The sequence below is a fragment of the Chroicocephalus ridibundus genome, chromosome 7, assembly GCF_963924245.1.
Source record: "Chroicocephalus ridibundus chromosome 7, bChrRid1.1, whole genome shotgun sequence".
NCBI lineage: Eukaryota > Metazoa > Chordata > Aves > Charadriiformes > Laridae > Chroicocephalus > Chroicocephalus ridibundus.
Window position 1 is genome coordinate 32,159,985 of NC_086290.1, and position 18,238 is coordinate 32,178,222.

The 18,238-nt window shown below is 42.9% G+C and overlaps 1 protein-coding gene across 1 annotated transcript; it reads left to right on the forward strand.

Annotated features, from left to right (window-relative positions):
* Nucleotides 1-3,824: 3,824 nt before the first annotated feature.
* On the forward strand, nucleotides 3,825-16,322 carry SUMO1 (small ubiquitin like modifier 1). Its single transcript, XM_063341036.1, has 5 exons — nucleotides 3,825-3,981; nucleotides 11,099-11,173; nucleotides 12,467-12,544; nucleotides 14,447-14,518; nucleotides 15,456-16,322. The coding sequence occupies exons 1-5, from the start codon at nucleotides 3,970-3,972 to the stop codon at nucleotides 15,522-15,524; spliced, it is 306 nt and encodes a 101-aa protein (XP_063197106.1). The 5' UTR covers nucleotides 3,825-3,969; the 3' UTR covers nucleotides 15,525-16,322.
* Nucleotides 16,323-18,238: the final 1,916 nt, after the last annotated feature.

An 18,238-nucleotide genomic window follows, 5' to 3' on the forward strand; every position in this document is an offset into this window, starting at 1 on the left:
GTGTCTCCCCCGCGCGCTCGCGAGCCACGTGGCGGGCGGCGGGATCACGTGGCCGCGCGCGGCTGGCGGGGGCGGGGCCTCTGCGGCGGCCGTTAACTGCCGTTAGCGCCGATGTCCCGTCCCCCCCATCCGCCCCCCGCCCTTGGGGCCAGCTCCAGGCCGGGCCTGGCAGCGGCCCAGCGCCATCCCCAGGGCCGGCCGCTGGCTCAGGTGCTAGCCGTCCCGCCGCCGCTCTCCCCGCATCGTGTTCGTGAAGGTTTGAGCCTCTTGACGTTAAAAACTTCCCCGTAAGCGTTCAGGCGGCTGCCGGGGGTGTTGGGACCTCTGTGCCAGCCGGGCCTATCCCCGCGGCAGCTCTTCACCGACTCCTGCTTCCTTGGGAGCAGCAGGCCCCGGCCCGGTGCCTCTGGGGCCCCGCAGGCGTAGCAGCTGGTGGTGGGGACCGCCGCTGTGACCACAGCCGGGCCTGCGCTCCAGGGCTCGGGTGCTCATATTGGCAGTTTTTTATTTCCCGAGTGGATCCTGAAGAAGGTTTGATCTCGCGGCCGCCTCGGTGACCCCAAGCCGCCCTGGGGCTGTATCCAGCCTGCCTGCGGTGCCGGGGTTCAGCTGGAGCTCCTGGCCTTCCCCACATGCGGGGATGGATCCCCTTCCGCCCGCTCCGCTCTCACACCTCGGGCCTGTTCACAAGGCCTTGTCTGCAGATCTCCATACAGATAACAGTTCTCTTTTTGTAAAGAATTTGTTGCGACTAAGTGCAGCTGTGTGCATTTAAAAGGTTTGCTTCTCCCACGGAGAAGTGCTAAATTACATGCACTTAAAACGTAAGTTTGAAAGACTGCTTATTTCCGCACGCTGCTGCGGTGTCCCCAGGATACGGGCATTTCAGATGGGGGAAGGCAGAGGCCGGAGGCGGCTAAAGCCGTCCATTTGTGCCACCTACTGGTTTCTGTTTTGGCAAAGAGCGTCTTTGTGTGCGCTTCTGCGGCTGACCTACTTCTGCGCCTGGGTCCAGGCCCTACTGAATAACTGAAAAGCTGCTCATGGAGTACAGGCAAAAAGCGTCAGTTCTTGCCCTTATAAATTCCCACTTATTTCACGTTAAGGATTACCTGCACTGAAAATAGAGGCAGAATTTTTCCTGCCCGCAGGAAGGGAGGCTCTAAAGCAACATTTGAGCTTGATTAATATCAGACATTTGTTGCTGCATTTTATGCAACCGTCTATATGAGTCAGCATGCCTTCGTTTCCTCTCCTGCTTTTCGCGTAAGGAATATGCTGGAAAGTCAATAGTCTGAGAAATGTGGGGTTTCACATAATTCTTAAGAAAAAAATTTGAAGGAAAGACTTTGGTGCTTTAGATAACATAACCATTTTTTTGAAGTCTCACAACTGGTAATATTGCCAAAGAAATTATATCCAGGTTCCCCTTAGTTTTAAAGTGTTTCTGGTGCTGCTGGCTCAGGGGGAGTGAAGAGCAAGTAAATGTTATTGAATTGTCTGACTTAAAATGCTGTGTTCATCCTGCTTGCCAGTACTAACTGCTCTCAAGCAAATATGTTGGCATTATGAGATTACAGATTGTTTTTAGTTAAAGTCCAGTTTTATAAGAAATTTGTTTTTGACAGACTGAAGAGGCTTTGCACAGACTACATGGGACAATAGTTTTGAGAAAACCACTGACAGCTCTTGGCTCCTAAACCACATACCCAGCTTTGGAGAGGTTAGCAGCAGTTTGAAGGAGCAGAGGTGAACTTTATTGACTTCAGGTGGTTGAGATTAGTTGCAGATAGGGAAAATTAGAGAAGTTATAAAACACCTGAGAATTAAGTGAGGTTGTTAGGGCAAGTAGCCTCGGTGGCTGCAGCAGCGAGGATGGCTTTGGGGAAAGAAGCTTATATAGGTATATTTAGTCATTTTAAAGCAGCATTATTTTTGGTGTGTTTCAATTTTAGGTGTGCTATGTGTTGAGTTTGGGCTGTCAAAGAAAAAAAAGTGTGAGTTTTGCTGATGTACTTTGGTAGTTCTCATGGGCTGAACAGAGACTGGCTTTGTGGATGCTGTACAAATGTGGCTTGTATCTTGAAGAGATAATGCCTCCACAACCAATTGAGTAAGAAGGGAGTACAGACAGGTGGTGTTACTGTTACTTAGCACATATGCAGATGTGCATATTTCAACATTGTGCCTTTATTGCTACGTATGAGGATAGGTAACTGCACATAACTACGCATGTGAGTGTCAGCTTTTATTACAAAATTGTGTAGAAAATTTGGTAAAATGAAGAATTACACTCAGGTTTCATGCCAGAGTCTGAGACTTTAGCCTTTTTGCTACAAGGCTGCTCTCCCTCCTCTTAAATTGCTTTCATTTGTGGATAGCAGTGATATTTAGGACAGAGTAAATACTTGTCACTTTCTATTCTGTTAGTATCATGTGTTGCTGTGAAGCCCTTGAATGGCTTCTTTTTGTGCTTTGTGTAGTGTTATTAAGCTCGTAATGAGCTCTTACTGTGAGCTTGGCATAGTATGAACGTATTTGGCGTTCCTACCTACTAGGCCTTGCCTAAGAAAGATCATCTTAATTCTGTAGCTCTGTATAGTGTCTGGTTTTGTTCTCTTTAGGCTTTTTTTTCCCCCTCACTTGTTCATTTCGAATTGTTTTAACAGTTGTTATTAAAACTAATTCCCATGAGTCTAGATACCACATAGTTTCACTGGCTAGTGAAAGTGCATCCATTGGTTTAGGTGTGTTTGTAACACGCCGTTCAGTTAGTGACATGCAGCAGCGCAGGCACAGAGCGCAGCTGCTTTGGTGTTTGGTGTTATTACAGAGGAATATGGTGTGTTACAGACTCTGTGTTGATGGATGTGCCCTGCCAGGAGAGATTTCTTACTCTTCCCCTAAGGTCGCTGGTAAAATTAAAAACCTGATCTAGTAGCATCCAGATAAGGATCTCCTGTTTCAGTGGGGCTGACTTCTGTTGATCCATTTATTTTACAATAATATTGTTATTTTTTGGTTCTTATGTGGTGTTTTTTTTATTCTTACTGGCCACTTAGAGCCAAGCATCATGCACTTACTCCAGCAGTTGCTGTAGTTGTTGCAGAGGGATGTTAGTACTACATGCTGTGGTCCCAACAGCTTGCAGTCTAAATGTAATCTTTTCGAAGCGTAGGTGTTGCTTCTTGTGCAAACTTCTAAATACCCGTTCTGTGCCGATGTGAAGCAGGACATCCGTTCTGTGCTAGCACGGCCTATCACTAGAAGTCTCTGCAAATGCAACTGCCTCAGTGCAAGTTTGCATAATAAACATGGATCCTATTATTTGCATGGTTGCAATGATTAAAAAAAAAAAGTGCAAACATGCATAAATAGAGAAGCATGTTTTGTTTTTAAGTATATCTTTTAGTAAAAACCTTAGGAAGGCATGGCAGGTTGGTGTAATGAGTGACTTCTGCTGTAAAATCTGCTTTAGTTGGAAAGGTTATGTGACTTGGCCTGGGTCTTCTAGGGCAGGACAAAACGGCTGTGCAGACCTATACAGTCATTAGACTGCCTGTAGCTAGTGGAGTTTATAAAAACACCTATTTTTTAACTCTTTGGGGCAGGCCAGTCAGTGCCTTTCTGCAGCCGGGCCTTTGGAGGCCTGGGGAGGGCCGCTCTCCTTGCCGCGGCCTGGCTGCCTTTTCCCGCCTCTCCCTGGGGCCGTGCCGGTGCGGACGAACCCGGAGAAGCGGCAGCTGCGTGTTCGGGGTGCGGGGGTGCCGAAGGCGGTGCCTCCCGCGGGGTCCCGGTGCGGGATGGGAGGAGCCGCCGTGCGGGCCGGGCCGGGCCGTGCGGGAAGTGAGCTCAGGCGCACCGGAAATCCCGCCCGCGCCGCGGCCTGTGTTTGCGCTGCGGGCAGAGAAAGGAGCCGAGCGCCTGCAGCGGCCCAGCCGAGCCTGCCGCACGCAACGGGGCCGAGCCATGTCTGACCAGGTACGGGCGCCGCCGGCCCCGACAGACCGACCGCCGACCCCGGGGGGGAGCAGCCGTCGGACGCGCGGGGGGACGGCGCGGCGGCAGGCCCCGGGGGCGCGGGAGGCGCTGCTTGCGCCCCGCGCCCCCCCCTCGCTGCCGCGGGCAGCCCCGGCCCCTCTGTGTGGGGCGGCCCGGGGCGAGCGGAGCGGCGGCCGCCCGGGTGGCGCTGGGAGGGATGTTTTCCTCGGGGAGTGTGTGCGGGGGTGCCAGTCTCCGACCTCGTCCAAACTCTGCCCGCCTCCCCGCCCCCCCCCCCCCCCCCCGGTATTTTAATCCCCCTTTCCCTTTCGCTCAGGGTATTTCGCGAGGAAGACGGGGGCGGGCTCCAGGCGGGGGTTAATCGGGGGCCGGGGCTGGCGTCCGGTCGGAGCGGGGGCGGCTCTGCGGGGCCCCGCGCCGGGATCGCCGCCGGGGCAGCCCCGGCTCTGGAAACCCGGGAGTGCAGTGAGGGGTGAGCCGTGTTGCACAACAGTTGTTTCCTTTCGTTTTCCATTTCCCAGGTGTGTGCTAGGATGCTCTTCCCCTAAACAGGCTTTGGGCGAGTCAGATTAGGCCTGCTAGTCCTCTGCTTGCCCTAGGAATGCAAAAGGGGGGGGGGGGAACGCAGACTTTCTTAGCTGAGGGTTGCTTGCCTGTATTATACACACCGTCCTTCCCCTAGACTCTGTCCTGCCTTCACTCCTTGTACTTGGTTATATTCCTGTCAATTCTGACTTCTCAACCGGGGACTTAAATAGTTACTTGTACCGCAGGTTCCTGGCTTGCTCGGCAGCATGTATGCAGTCCTTTGCTTACAACTATTGCTTTGGGCTATGTGACCTGCTGGTGGAAAGTTAAAACAGCATTCCAGTTTTAATTTGTGTTCTGTTTTGCTTTATTTTTTATATTGCCTTCATATGGCAGTGTTTTCTAACTTTGTCATGGCGATTCGACTGTGGAAAAATCGATGTCAGTATCTACAAATGTTTCTTGCAGTGCTGTGAAGTCAAGAATAGTACTAGTGCCAGCCAGGAAATTAAAAGTATCCAGAGACAAGGCTAAGCTTAGTATACGCTGCATCTGCTTTGAGGAGTAGCCTTGATACATTGTGACCCGTGAATAGGAACCATTGCACTGGTGGTCTTCCTCCCCGCCTCCTCCCCTTCCAAACACAATGCAACTCTACTGGCGAGCACGGTGCTGCTGCCCATCTCCGCCTGTGAGAGTGCAGCTGGGACATTAGGATGTGTTCCCAGTGAAGTAAAAGCCATGAAAGTGTCTGCAAAAAAAAAAAAAAAGGCAAATTCTGAACTAGATTTTGTAGACTGATCTTCACGTGACCTGCTCTGTAGCTCTCTGCGTTTGTGAACTAAGGCATGTTTTAACACATAACAGCTTTCATTAGGTAATTCCTTCTCCAGACAAGTTCTGCTAAAAGGCATACATGTTTGTTCTTTGGGGCTGCTTGAAGTATGTAAAATTTGTTGTATGTGATTTTGGATAGATATCTTAAAGGTCTTTTTAGTGTTGTGTCATTCACTTCTGGGGGGACTATGCAACAAGACCTAAACAGATGCTTAAGTAACAGTATAACGTATGGTAATGCAGTGCTGTAAATCTCATTCCTCTGTTTATCAAGAGTAATTGTATTACCCAAAATGTGAATTGCTTACAGTGTCTTTTTTTTTTTGGCCCTGGAATTAAGTTAAGAGGACATCATTTGTCACCAGTTATGATAATTTTGGCTTGTCTTTTTAGTGTAAATAAAGAAGCATACTTGATTTAGTTAGTTTATTTCCAATAGGAAATTAACTTTTATGATAAATGAAAAATACTTGCAAGAAGGGCAGACAGCAACAAACACATGACTGCTTGGTGGGATCTAAGCAGAAACAAAACGAATCATTTTTACCCTCCCTTCAAGGGTCTCAGGCTGTTTTTGCTTCAACTGAATCTAGATGTTGGCATTTTATCTGTTCATGTACTACTAATAAAGAATGCTATAGTTTGCATGCATTTTTCCACTCCTATAACAAATGTAAGAGTTGATTTACTGTGTTAGGAAATGCGTTGTAGTCTTATTCCTCTACTCATTTTGGTTTTGTTATTTTTATTTTCTTTAATATCATGAAAGTGTGCTGAATATAGGGTGGATTTTTTGGGGCTTGAACATTGAAGTTTGTGCACTACAGGAATTTGGAGGAAACTTGCAATATATTGCATTACAATGTTTGTGTTGTGGTTTCATTAATTGCAATAGCAAAACCAGTGTATTTCATCCAAGAAACTTTGGGGGCTTTTTAAGGTCATGAATTTAGTGTTGATATATAAGTGTGCGACAGTACTAAGAGCCTCATTTTATGCTATTTAGGAAAACTGTGGAATGAAGCCTTTAAAACTAGGTATCTAATGAAAAGTTAGAACTTGGAATGTTGGGATATTCCTGTTCTGTTTGTATGGTAGTCTTTTTTTTTTTTTTTTTTAATGTTCTGTTTCATGAAATACCCTAAACACCAGTTCTTTTCACAGTGCAAGTAAAAGTCTGGAGGCTCGCTTGCAGATTGCTGATCCAGGGTTTTGTCAGTGAATGCTTATAGTTTGGTAACTTTGCAATCTCCTTGCTTTCTTTATTCTTAAATGTTTTTGTGCGTCTTTACAATTTGGCATCGAATGGCAGTATAGTTCACTGACAAAACACAGGGAGCCATTTCAGACTTGCTGGATCTTGTTGTGTTCTGATTTTAAATATTTTGCTCATATTTTTAAGCTTCAGTTATTGGCATTGTCAACATTGATTTGATCTTATTTCTCTTTTCCTGAAATTACAGCTCTGTTTGCTCTTATTTGGTGGCTGAGAGGTTGCTGGGGCTTTAAATGAGCATCTTTATGGTATGGAGTTTCAAGACTCCAATTCCCTCTGCTTTTTCTACTGTTTGCTGCTTCCCCTATTCATTTTTAGTACTAGAGCCATGTTTCCCTGAGGGTAGGAATCAAACTTCTTATGAATCATTGCTTTCCGCTCATATTGGCCAGAGGCACTGTCGTAGTAGCAATGATGATTTGTCATACCTTGTACAGGATGATTTGTTTTGGAAAGCTAAGTAGGAGATCTGTCATAATGCACAGAACTATATAAACTACAAATTCCTCTACTGCTGGGATAATACGCTGCCGTGCAATTTTGTTCTTAGGCAAAGTAAACTAAGACAGTGACTGACCTGAAACGTCATGTAAAGGGACAGGATGTTTTTACAAATTCTTTTAGTGATAGAATCATAGGGTTGGAAGGGACCTCTGGAGGTCATCTAGTCCAACCCCCCTGCCAGAGCAGGGTCACCTAGAGCAGGTTGCACAGGAACGTGTCCAGGCGGGTTTGGAATGTCTCCAGAGACGGAGACTCCACCACCTCTCTGGGCAGCCTCTTCCAGTGCTCTGCCACCCTCAGGGTAAAGAAGTTCCTCCTCATGTTTAGGTGGAACTTCCTATGCTCAAATTTGTGCCCACTACCTCTTGTCCTGTTGCTGGGCACCACTGAAAAGAGCCTGGCCTCATCCTCCTGAGACCCACCCTTTAAGTATTTGTAAGTGTTGATAAGATCCCCCCTCAGCCGTCTTTTTTTCCAGTCTGAAGAGACCCAAATCCCTCAGTCTTTCTTCATAAGAGAGGTCTTCCAGTCCCCTAATCATCTTGGTAGCCCTTTGCTGCACCCTCTCCAGTAGTTCCCTGTCCTTCTTGAACCGGGGAGCCCAGAAGTGGACACAGTACTCCAGGTGCGGCCTCCCCAAGGCAGAGTAGAGGGGGAGGATGACCTCCCTCGACCTGCTGGCCACGCTCTTCTTGATGCGCCCCAGGGTGCCATTGGCCTTTTTGGCCACAAGGGCACATTGCTGGCTCATGGTCATCCTATAGTCCACCAGGACTCCCAGGTCTCTTTCCACTGAGCTGCTCTCCAGCAGGTCAGCCCCCAACCTGTACTGGTGCATGGGGTTATTCCTCCCCAGGTGCAGCACCCTACACTTGCCCTTATTGAATTTCATAAGGTTCCTCTTTGCCCAAATCTCCAGCCTGTCCAGGTCTCTCTGTATGGTGGCACAGCCTTCTGGTGTTTCAGCCACGCCCCCCCCAGCTTTGTGTCATCAGCAAACTTGCTGAGGGTGCACTCTATCCCCTCATCCAGGTCATTGATGAATATATTGAACAGGACTGGACCCCGTACTGACCCCTGGGGAACACCACTTGTCACTGACCTCCAACTAGACTCTGTGCCCCTAATCACTACCTGCTGAGCTCTGTCTTTCAACCAGTTTTCTGTCCACCCCACTGTCCATTCATCAAGCCCCCCAACTTCCTAAGCTTCCCTGTGAGGATGCTGTGGGAGACTGTGTCAAACGCCTTGCTTAAGTCAAGGTAGACCACATCTACTGCCCTCCCCTCATCTATCCATCCAGTCATGCCATCATAGAAGGCTATCAGATTAGTCAGACATGATTTCCCCCTGGTGAATCGATGTTGAGTACTTCTGATAGCTTTCTTTTCCTCTACGTGCCTTGAGATGACGCCCAGAACGAGCTGTTCTGTCATCTTTCCAGGGATGGAGGTGAGGCTGACCAGCCTGTAGTTCCCCGGCTCCTCCTTCTTGCCTTTTTTGAAGACTAGAGTGACGTTGGCTTTCTTCCAGTCCTCAGGCACCTCACCTGTTCTCCAGGACCTTTCAAAGATGATGGAGAGCAGCCCAGCAATGACTTCTGCCAGCTCCCTCAGCACTCTCAGGTGCATCCCATCGAGGCCCATGGACTTGCGAATATCTAATGGACCTAATTGATCTCTCACTTGATCCTCCTCAACCCAAGGGAAGTCTTATTCTTTCCCCGTTACTTCCCCCAGTGCCTGGGACTCCTGAGAGCTGGGCCAAGCAGTAAAGACCGAAGCAAAGAAGGCATTCAGTAACTCCGCCTTCTCCGCATCCTCCGTTACCATGGCTCCTGTTTCATTCAACAGTGGGCCCACAACTTCTGTGGTCTTCCTTTTGCTTCCAGTATACTTGTAGAAGCCCTTCCTGTTGAGCTTGACATCCCTAGCCAGGTTTAATTCCAAGGCGGCCTTGTCTTTCCTTGTTTCATCCCTGCATGCTCTGGCAGCATTCTTGTAATCCTCCCAAGGGGTCAGTCCCTTCTTCCACTTATTGTAAACTTCCTTCATAGCAAAATGGGAGATAGTTTTGAAGTTACAGACTTCAGATTTGTAGAGATCTGAATCTCTTTCTGATTCCTAGAGGTGAGTAATCCTGCACATGGACAACAAAAATTCTGTTTGTGCAAATTATCAGAAGTTGCAGGTTCTTGTTTTTCTTTCTTTTTAGTCAGGAGTGGGAACTGGTGTATTTTTATTCCTGCAAATAGTCTCATGAGGTTAGAGTTCAGATACGTTGGAAAGGGAAAACTTCAGTGGGAAGCACAGTTGCTGTGACTGTGTTACCAGCGAAGACTCCTTTCACACTTCAGAAGTGACTTGCTTGGTGACATGAGGGTAAGCATCTAGTTTCTTGAAAGCTTAAGGTCAGTTTTTGGATTTGAGCTTGAAGGGTAGTGAAAGAGTCCCAGCAGTCCAGGTTGTGCCCAGGTGGGTACTAAAAAAAAAAATAAAAAAAAAAGCATTGAAACCAGGTGCAGTCTCTGGTTCATACTTTTTTTTTGTCATCACAGAAACTGAATGGGTCTGGCTTGAGGTGATGAATCAAACTGATACAAAGAGCGCTTCCCCTCTATTTCTTTCCTCCAGACTGACACTGGTACAGATAGGGAAGGTGTTTGCAGACTTTCCCCCCAGCCCTTCCCTGAGCTTTTAACATTCAAAGAAATTGTGCATGTTGAACCTCTTTAAGGAAAAAAAAAAAATTGCTTGAAAAGGGTTGTCTGCCATTTTAATCTGGAGATAGAGACCTATCTGGATGGACTTAATACTGAAGGTTAGTATGTGGTTTTGGTGCTTGATCCTAAAGTTCAAGTCCAACCGTACAAAGGATATTTCTGTGTACGCAGCAAAAAGTCCCTTTAGGGCTGGGAAAATGTCTGTGGTAGGCACCTGTACATATTTTGCTTATTTTGTCTACCATGTTAAGCAATAAAATATAAAAGGAGGGTTTGAAACATTATCAACAGCATATCCTTGTTTATCACTACTTGGGAAGATTTCTTCACCGAGCACCATCTGAACCTGGGGCAGTGTCTGTGTAAAATCCCTTTGTGCTGCAGTGGAACGTAATTAAAGGCCTGATCCAGAATATGTAGCGACAGGCAAGGGATGGGCTTAATAGTACCTGATCTCTTGCTTGTCTTATCTATCAGCAGCTAACATGAAAACACTGATGTCCTTAATTCATGTCTTATCGAACATAACACTCAAACCCTTTTGATAAGCTTTAGTGCTCAAGTTGTTGAATCAAAATTCTCTGTTCAATTAATTTTTATCCTGGAAACATATCAAAACACTATAGTTCCTTAGAACTGAAATTTTTAAGAACTTTTAAGAATTGTGGTCTTAAAACAAACATGGTAGAAGGAAGCTGTTACTTGATGTTGTTTTGTTGTCATAGAAAAGAAGGTGGCTGACTATCCTTTTGAAAGTAGTGACTACTGTTGATGCAACAGACTGAAAAACGTTTGCATGGTTCACTCGTTTTACACTGATAGGGTGTCACAAGTGCTTTCTGTTTACTGTCGTCATTATGTTCTTTTTTTCTGTCAAATATCTGAGCCTCTTCGTACACTTCCTGTATTTCTTTTTTGCAGTCTGTTGACTAGGAGTTAGTGGTATAAAATCATACTTTACGTTTTTGCATCTGACATCTATTTTCAAATGACCCTTCTCTTATCTCTTGCATTATTCGCAGTGTTTCTCTTCTGTCATGAATTAAACTTTTCACAGGCAGACAGCCTTTCATAGTACTATGTTGCCATTATTTTCACACACAGAAAGGAAGAAATAAGGTGCCTTGAATAGTCTGATTTCATGTAATAAGGAAGATGACAGCTGTCACACTGTCCAGTGAAAATAACAAAGTGTTGAACTGATCAGACTTTTAATGTTGTTCTTGCAGGAAGCAAAACCTTCAGCTGAGGACTTAGGAGATAAGAAAGAAGGGGAATACATTAAACTCAAAGTCATTGGGCAGGTGAGTTTTTACATACTTACTTGTTGACATTTGATGAAGGTATGAGTTTTTGTATTGTAGAAATGAACAAACAGAAGCTGATACTTTCAGTTCTTCGCTGTGGATCCTCTCCTGCCATAAATGACATACCAATTGCCAGTAATGTGTGTCAGTATACTCTGGTGTGATTTGCATTGTTTTGGTGTTTTGTTTTTAAAGCTTGAGTAATTTATCTTTATGACTTGGGATTTGGTCAATGTGATCCCTGTCTCACAAGTAGGGGACCTGATGTAGGATTAATTTATCCAAGGATATGAATGAAATACGTGGCAAAGTCGATAAATTCAGGTCTTCAGAGTTCAGGTAGTACACTATGCATGAGGTCAGCTTTCTTGGACAGGGATAGGTAGAGGATTCTGTTGGCTGGCGTGTTGGTAGATGTGAATGGTGGATTGTAAGTCTGAATTCAAGTTATGTTGGAATATGAATGTCGAGATCCTTCTTGAACAGAAGTCCTTCTGTGCAAAGAACCCCTAGCTCATATGGCTTAACTCAGTATTGTTTGTTGGAGTATTAGTGTGATTGCTGTGCTGTTGACTGGAGATGGATGACTTAAAGTAGGACTAACACAAACTAGCTTACCTCTTGCTGGTTTGATTGCCAATGATGAGAACACGTTCAAAAGCTAAATGTGACCCAAATGCTTTTTGCACAGAATCTCTTGCAGTCTGTTTTATCTGTAGCCATTTTAACAGTTGTAGTGACTCATATCTTATGGCTGGTAGGAAGGACTATAGAATAATGAGACCTAAGATTTCTCCTTAGGTTAGCGTTGTGTTGCCAAGTCTGCCTGTATCCTAACTTCTAGGTAATTACTCTAATTGAACAAGGCTTTGTATATATTTTGAAGTGCAAGCTTTAACTTGTCTCTTTTGGAATCTTAAAGGAGCAGAAGTCCTCTGCATATGTATGTTTGTATTTCATATGTACATCAGCTGGGTAAAGATGGAAGCACAGACTGAACCATGTATGGTTTTTAGTACTTTTAAATCCAAAACGTCCATAGTAAGCCTAAGGCTATACTATGCCATCTGTTTTAAAACAGCGCTTCCTGTGGAAGTGCATGATGAATTTAGTGACTGATAAATCATCCTGGAGTTTCATGTTATGATGCACCAAGGTTTGTATGGTGATAGTTAAATTGCATTCCATGTTAGTTTTATATAAGTTTTTCTTAATGAAAGTCTTAAAATTAGCCTAGGTAAAGTAAGCAGTTACTACAAAGAGGGTAACTTTTTTCTTTTCTGTTCTTAGGACAGCAGTGAAATTCACTTCAAGGTGAAAATGACAACACACCTCAAGAAACTCAAAGAATCATACTGTCAAAGACAGGTTTGTGAAACAATTGCACTCTCTTGAAGAAAATAAAAAAAGCCAAACATGTTGGCTCTACTTTTCTCACCGTTCTTTCAAATAAAGACATTTGTTTAGACAGTCAAGCTGATGTCTAGTTACCAACGGGACAGCTATCTGACAGTACAAATATCTCCTCATTTCTTTTGACAAGTACAGGTATTTCTGTTTAAGGCAGTTGTGAATTTTGTAGCAAGTTAAAATTACTGTCTGAAAATATATAGTGGCTGCTCAGAAGACCTAGAAGTTACCTTTTTAAACGTGCAGGCGTGCATTTATAGTTACTGTAAAATCTTCTGTCCCCAAGTGAAATTCCCTTAAAGCTGTGTAATACTGCAGCTTAGGATGAGAGCAGCCTTAGGCATTGTTACAGTCATTAATATGGTAATTGATTAACACTAGCTATTATGCCCTAAGTTAAAGAAATCTGCAACATTAATTGTGGATGTAGGTAAATAACTACTGTTATGGAACAAAAATTTATCTTCACTTCCAGATTCTGTGGCAGATATTGTAGAATCACTGCTGCTATTTCCAGAAGCCCTGGCCTAGTTTACCCCCAGCTTTGGGGATAGATGCCGTGTGTGGCCTTTCCTTGAGTAACTATGTTGGAGTTTACTTCAGGAGATATAAGAAATAATACTTTGGGTTTTTTCTAAATACCTTGAGACAAGTTGAACTTGTCAATTGAAGTGGGTTTTTTTTGTAGAATGTGTTCTTTTTTGCTATCCTTCTGGAGTAGGAGGAAAGAAAAGATCAAACACCAGATATGTTTGTAGCCAAATCCACATGATTAAAATTGTGATTCATTTGCAAAACTTGAAATTTTAAAATAAGATCTTGGAAATAATTCATGCAGCAGTCTTGACTGATGAAAATGCATGTGTGTGGAATTATTTTTATAAGACAGAAATAATTGTTTGAATGGACACAGCTATATCTATGTCCTGGGCTGAATTCTGGAGAGTCTTTGATTTCCTTCATCAACAGTCTATACAGTTTTTGGTGTCAAGTAGCCTTTCTCTGGTAAAGGGACCATGAATATTTCTTCCAAGTTGGCTAGAAGGATTGTTGGAACAGTGTGAAAAGCTGTTTTTTCCTGTGAATTTTTCTGTCTAGTTATTTGCAAGCAATAATTATGAGATCTAATCAATGTACAAAAGAGTCATATTTCACTTGTGTTTGTTTTGCTCATAACTTGAAAGAGAAGAAAAAGATGAGGTGTTTGCCTCATCTGTTGAGGTGAATATGATATTCTGCTGTAACACAGTAGACATACTGCAACTTAACTTTATTTACCATTGGGATGCTCCTTTCTCCCTGTTTAAATGGTGTTCCTTTTTCTTTCCCTCAGCTTTGCTCTTTCTTGTCCCCAGTGCAGAGTTTTTGCAGAACTGATAATGGTAAAGGTTGCTATTCCTTCCTATGGTGATATAACCTTGGGAAAGCAAGGGTAGGAGTTCATGAAGTAAATGTCACGTTCTCACTGTCGTCTTGGGATCTTTAATAAGGCTCATAGGCAGGTCAGAAAAAGACAGGACCTTCATGTATAATGTTGTCTTGGGAGGGAGGGTGTAGTCAGTACTGTATTTATAAATAAAAAAAGACAAGAAAAAAATGCTAAGGAAGCTTCCAAGTTGTTATGTTAGAACTCCAGTGAGACTTCGGAATAAACATGCATTTCAGCAGTATCGTGCTTATTGACTCATTTCTTCTTAGTCTACATGGTTGCAGCAGAATAGCTGAGCTCCCTGTGTAACAGGAACTAACGCTTTCTCTTTTGACTTTCACATGTGTTGTTTTTATTAAACATGTTTTTCTTGTAAATCCGTACAAGTTTCAGTAAGTTTTTTTTTCTTGTACATCTGTTTCTTTTTTTAGGGTGTTCCAATGAATTCACTCAGGTTCCTCTTCGAGGGTCAGAGAATTACTGATAATCATACCCCCAAGGAGGTGAGTTTCTTTCTAGAAAAAAGGTGTTACATAGTTCATTAGAGAAACTAAATGCCAAATTGGTTAATTTCTCTGTTCTGCTAGACTGTTAACCAGAATGAAGGTGTTTCTTTAAATATAGACAACTTTTTGGACTATATTTAGTCAATTATAGCCTGACAATACTTTTCTAACTAGAATCTTTAATAATGCCATTCAGAAAGAGACTGACTGGACCTTCATGTGTAATGTTGTTTCACAAGGAAGGATATAGTCACTATAACCAGAGAGAAAAAAACCTAAGAACTTTTTGGTTGTCAAGCTAGAATTTAGTGTGACTTTGGAATAAATATGTATTTAATTCCCATTTATTAGAAAAGTGTAAATAAACAGAAAACAGGTTACTTCTGCTGTCTGGTGACTTCCACCAATTGTTATGACAAAGCAGGAAGAAACACTGTTATAATAATGACCTGCTGAAAAATTGGAGAAACTTGTATCCTGTGGAATTGAACAAGTTACCCTCTTTAAGAGATCAAGTTGCAAGCTGTAGATCTTAGCTGCATTGTGAGTTAGTAGTGTGCTAATGTAATTCATGTGGCTGTACAGCTGGTGCATTCACTATGATGTTGGTTACGTTCCTGTGCATCTGTTGCCCAAGATGGGATTTAGAGAAAGGTAAAGCTAGCAATTTCCAGGCTGATGTGTACTGCTCCACAAGCAGATTTAGACTTCACTGATGAGGCTTTTGCTTTGAATGAGATGTGTAAGACTGAAGGAAAAGGACTAAAAATCATGAGTGTTGGCTAGTAAGATGGTGACTGAAATGGTTTTCAACTCTTTGATGAATTATGATGGGGCAGAGGAACAAACCATTGTATAACTTGTGTAGGACCTGCTCTGAATTCAGTACACCAGATTTGTAACAATTATATGCTGTTTTTCTCTGTTCTCACAGCTGGGGATGGAGGAGGAAGATGTGATTGAAGTTTATCAGGAACAGACGGGGGGTCACTCAACAGTTTAGATCCTTCTGTTTGTTTTCTTCCCCCTTAATCCTTTTTTATTTTTAAATAATAGTTCTTTTGTAATGTGGTGTTCAACACTGAATTTAAACTGGCACCCCATCTCTGGGAATTTATTTTCAAGCGTCTGGTATTTTGAATTCTCGTGCTCATTATACACTATTGTTTCTGTTTTCATTGTGCTGAACTTTTGTGATCCAGCTGCAGCCTTGCTCCCCTCTTCCCTTCTGCCCTCCCCTTTAGAAATACACGTACACACATGCATTTGTATGTTCACTAGGTTCGTGCATTTCAGGCACGAAGGCTGTAAGATCTGCCAGGTGGGCGAGTGTTCTTAATGACTTCCATATCTGCCCTGAAGTTTTGATGTGTGACTGTTTCACTCCTGGACTATAACTTTCAGTGCGAGATGAAGTTTTTCAGAGAACTAAACTGTGGAGAAATTGTGTATCCATAACTCAGAGCTATTTTGCTTAAATTGTGCTGATGGCCCAACAAAGAAGATTATCAAGTTGGAAATGGAAAAGCTAGAACTGTTGTCATCTGTACCTTGCTCCAGAGATGGCTTTGCTGAAGACATAAAATTGAAAACCCTAATGATTCTTAAATCTTGCCAGAAGAGCCCAGAAGCATTTTAACTTCATATAGCAATTAGTACATGCAGGTATTCATGCAAGAATGTTCACAGCAGACAACTGGTGTTACTTTGACACTCTTGTTTGTACCTTTTGGCCTGGGACGTGGGTTTTGAATGGACATTGTCTGTACCAGCTTCATTTAAAATAAACAAGAAAAACAATTTTATAAACAACTTGCATTTTCTTTTCAAATGTTTGGAAATGAGCAAAACCATAAAAAGCTATAATTAGGGCGTGCTTTTCCAGTAACTATATGTTGAAGCTAGAAAAAAAAGTGCTCTGTAAATATACCTCATATTAAAAAGAATTACTTTTTTCTACTCGCCGTAGTAAAATACTTGATCTGCTTGGTTTGCAGGTGACTATTTGAGACTACTAGCTGTTTCTTTTCTTCTTAGAGAATATTCACATGCAGTTACATACAGTTTCACTTCATGTGCTAAAGGTAAACTGAAAATGCAACTTGGAAGGAAATAAGAAGCTGGTTTTTAATGTCTACATTTCATATGATCATGGCTACCATTAAATAACCTCTCTATGATGGATGACATGGAACTGTCATGATAGTTCATCAGGCATCATTATGAGGGTCCACTTCATGTTCTAGCTAGGTGCAGGTTCTAAATGGTCAGCTTGAGAAAATGTTACTGGATATGAAAGCTCAGATGGGAGGTTATGGGCAGGGTAGTGTGGAGAGAAGGTTTCTGCACTTTCCCTGCTTCAGTCTTTTTGCAGATAAATAGGACTTGTTTCTGATTTGGTTTGGTAAATGAAGTTCACTATGAATGCCAACTTCATTTTAAGACACATTTTAGTACTGGCATACTTGGAAGAAATTGCAGATTTTGAATGATTAAATTTTATGGCACTTGCTGTAAAGCTAGAAATGCATTTTCTTTCATGCTTGTGGTTTGTGTCCTGTACAACTTTTGTACACATAGTTGCACTAAGCAATTTTTTAAAGATTAAAACTCTTATTTACAAATGTCCGAATATGTTTTTTTCTAAGTATTCTATGTAATTCAATTCTTAGGGAGAAGAGGAATTGCTACTCTGATGTAGAACAACATGGCTTCTTTGCATTTCTCTCCAATTGCCTTTTTTTAGAATACTAAATATATCTGCTTCAGAATACCAGAAATAAAACAGCCCTGTGATTATTATCAGCACATCTTCTAACTTAAATTTGTATAATGTATAATTAGTCGATGAATCCCCTTTATTGCTCTCCTGCAAATTAGGAACTGAGGCACAGGGGACATAGTTTACCCAAGTAGCTCTGGAAGCAGAAAGAGGACATGAGAACAGAATCCAGATGCCTTGGGTTTGATGCTAATACTCTAGCTGCTGCATCAACTTTCTTTGCTTCTTACTGTTCACTCTTCTCTTCCAAATCTGTTTTATATGCTCATTTGTATCAGCTTTCCAGTTGAAGCACTGCATTTAGTTCTCTTGAGGCTATGGAGGAGGGTTTCTTGCAGAATGCAGCTTCAGTGTGATGAAGCTCAAGGTGACGATTTCTTTCTATTGTGTAACCTTGTCCTAAAATACATCTCTATAAAGAGTGGATAATGGTACCTGTGACAAACTGATTTGACCTCTTTCTCAGACTTGTTGTGAACCCTCAAAGACCTAGTGCCTCAATGGAGCTGCTGGTCTAAAGCAATGTCTGTACTGTTATAACTTGACGGAACAGTAATAACAGGAAAACTGTGCTCTGCCTAAGATTAGTATAGCTTCATGTAAAATGAGAAGACACGTGTGCCACACAGATTTTAAGGAAGTTCATTCTTGGAAGTTGTACATTGAAATAAAACCTGAATTTTGAAGTCAAGGAGTAGCAGACTTGAATTTTCTTCATTTCTTTGGAAGAACTAATAGTTCTCAAAGAATTTCTGAAAAGCTGGTCTGGAGTGAAATTCCAGATTGGCTTTCATATGTTGCAGAAAAACAGAGAAGATAATCTTTTTTCCTCCTGCGATGTTTCTTCGTCTTTGTTTATATGCTTACCTGTATATTAGAAGAACTGAATTCAGCTGTTGATGGCTGCTTTTGTCAAGTGTTTAAAAACAAAACAA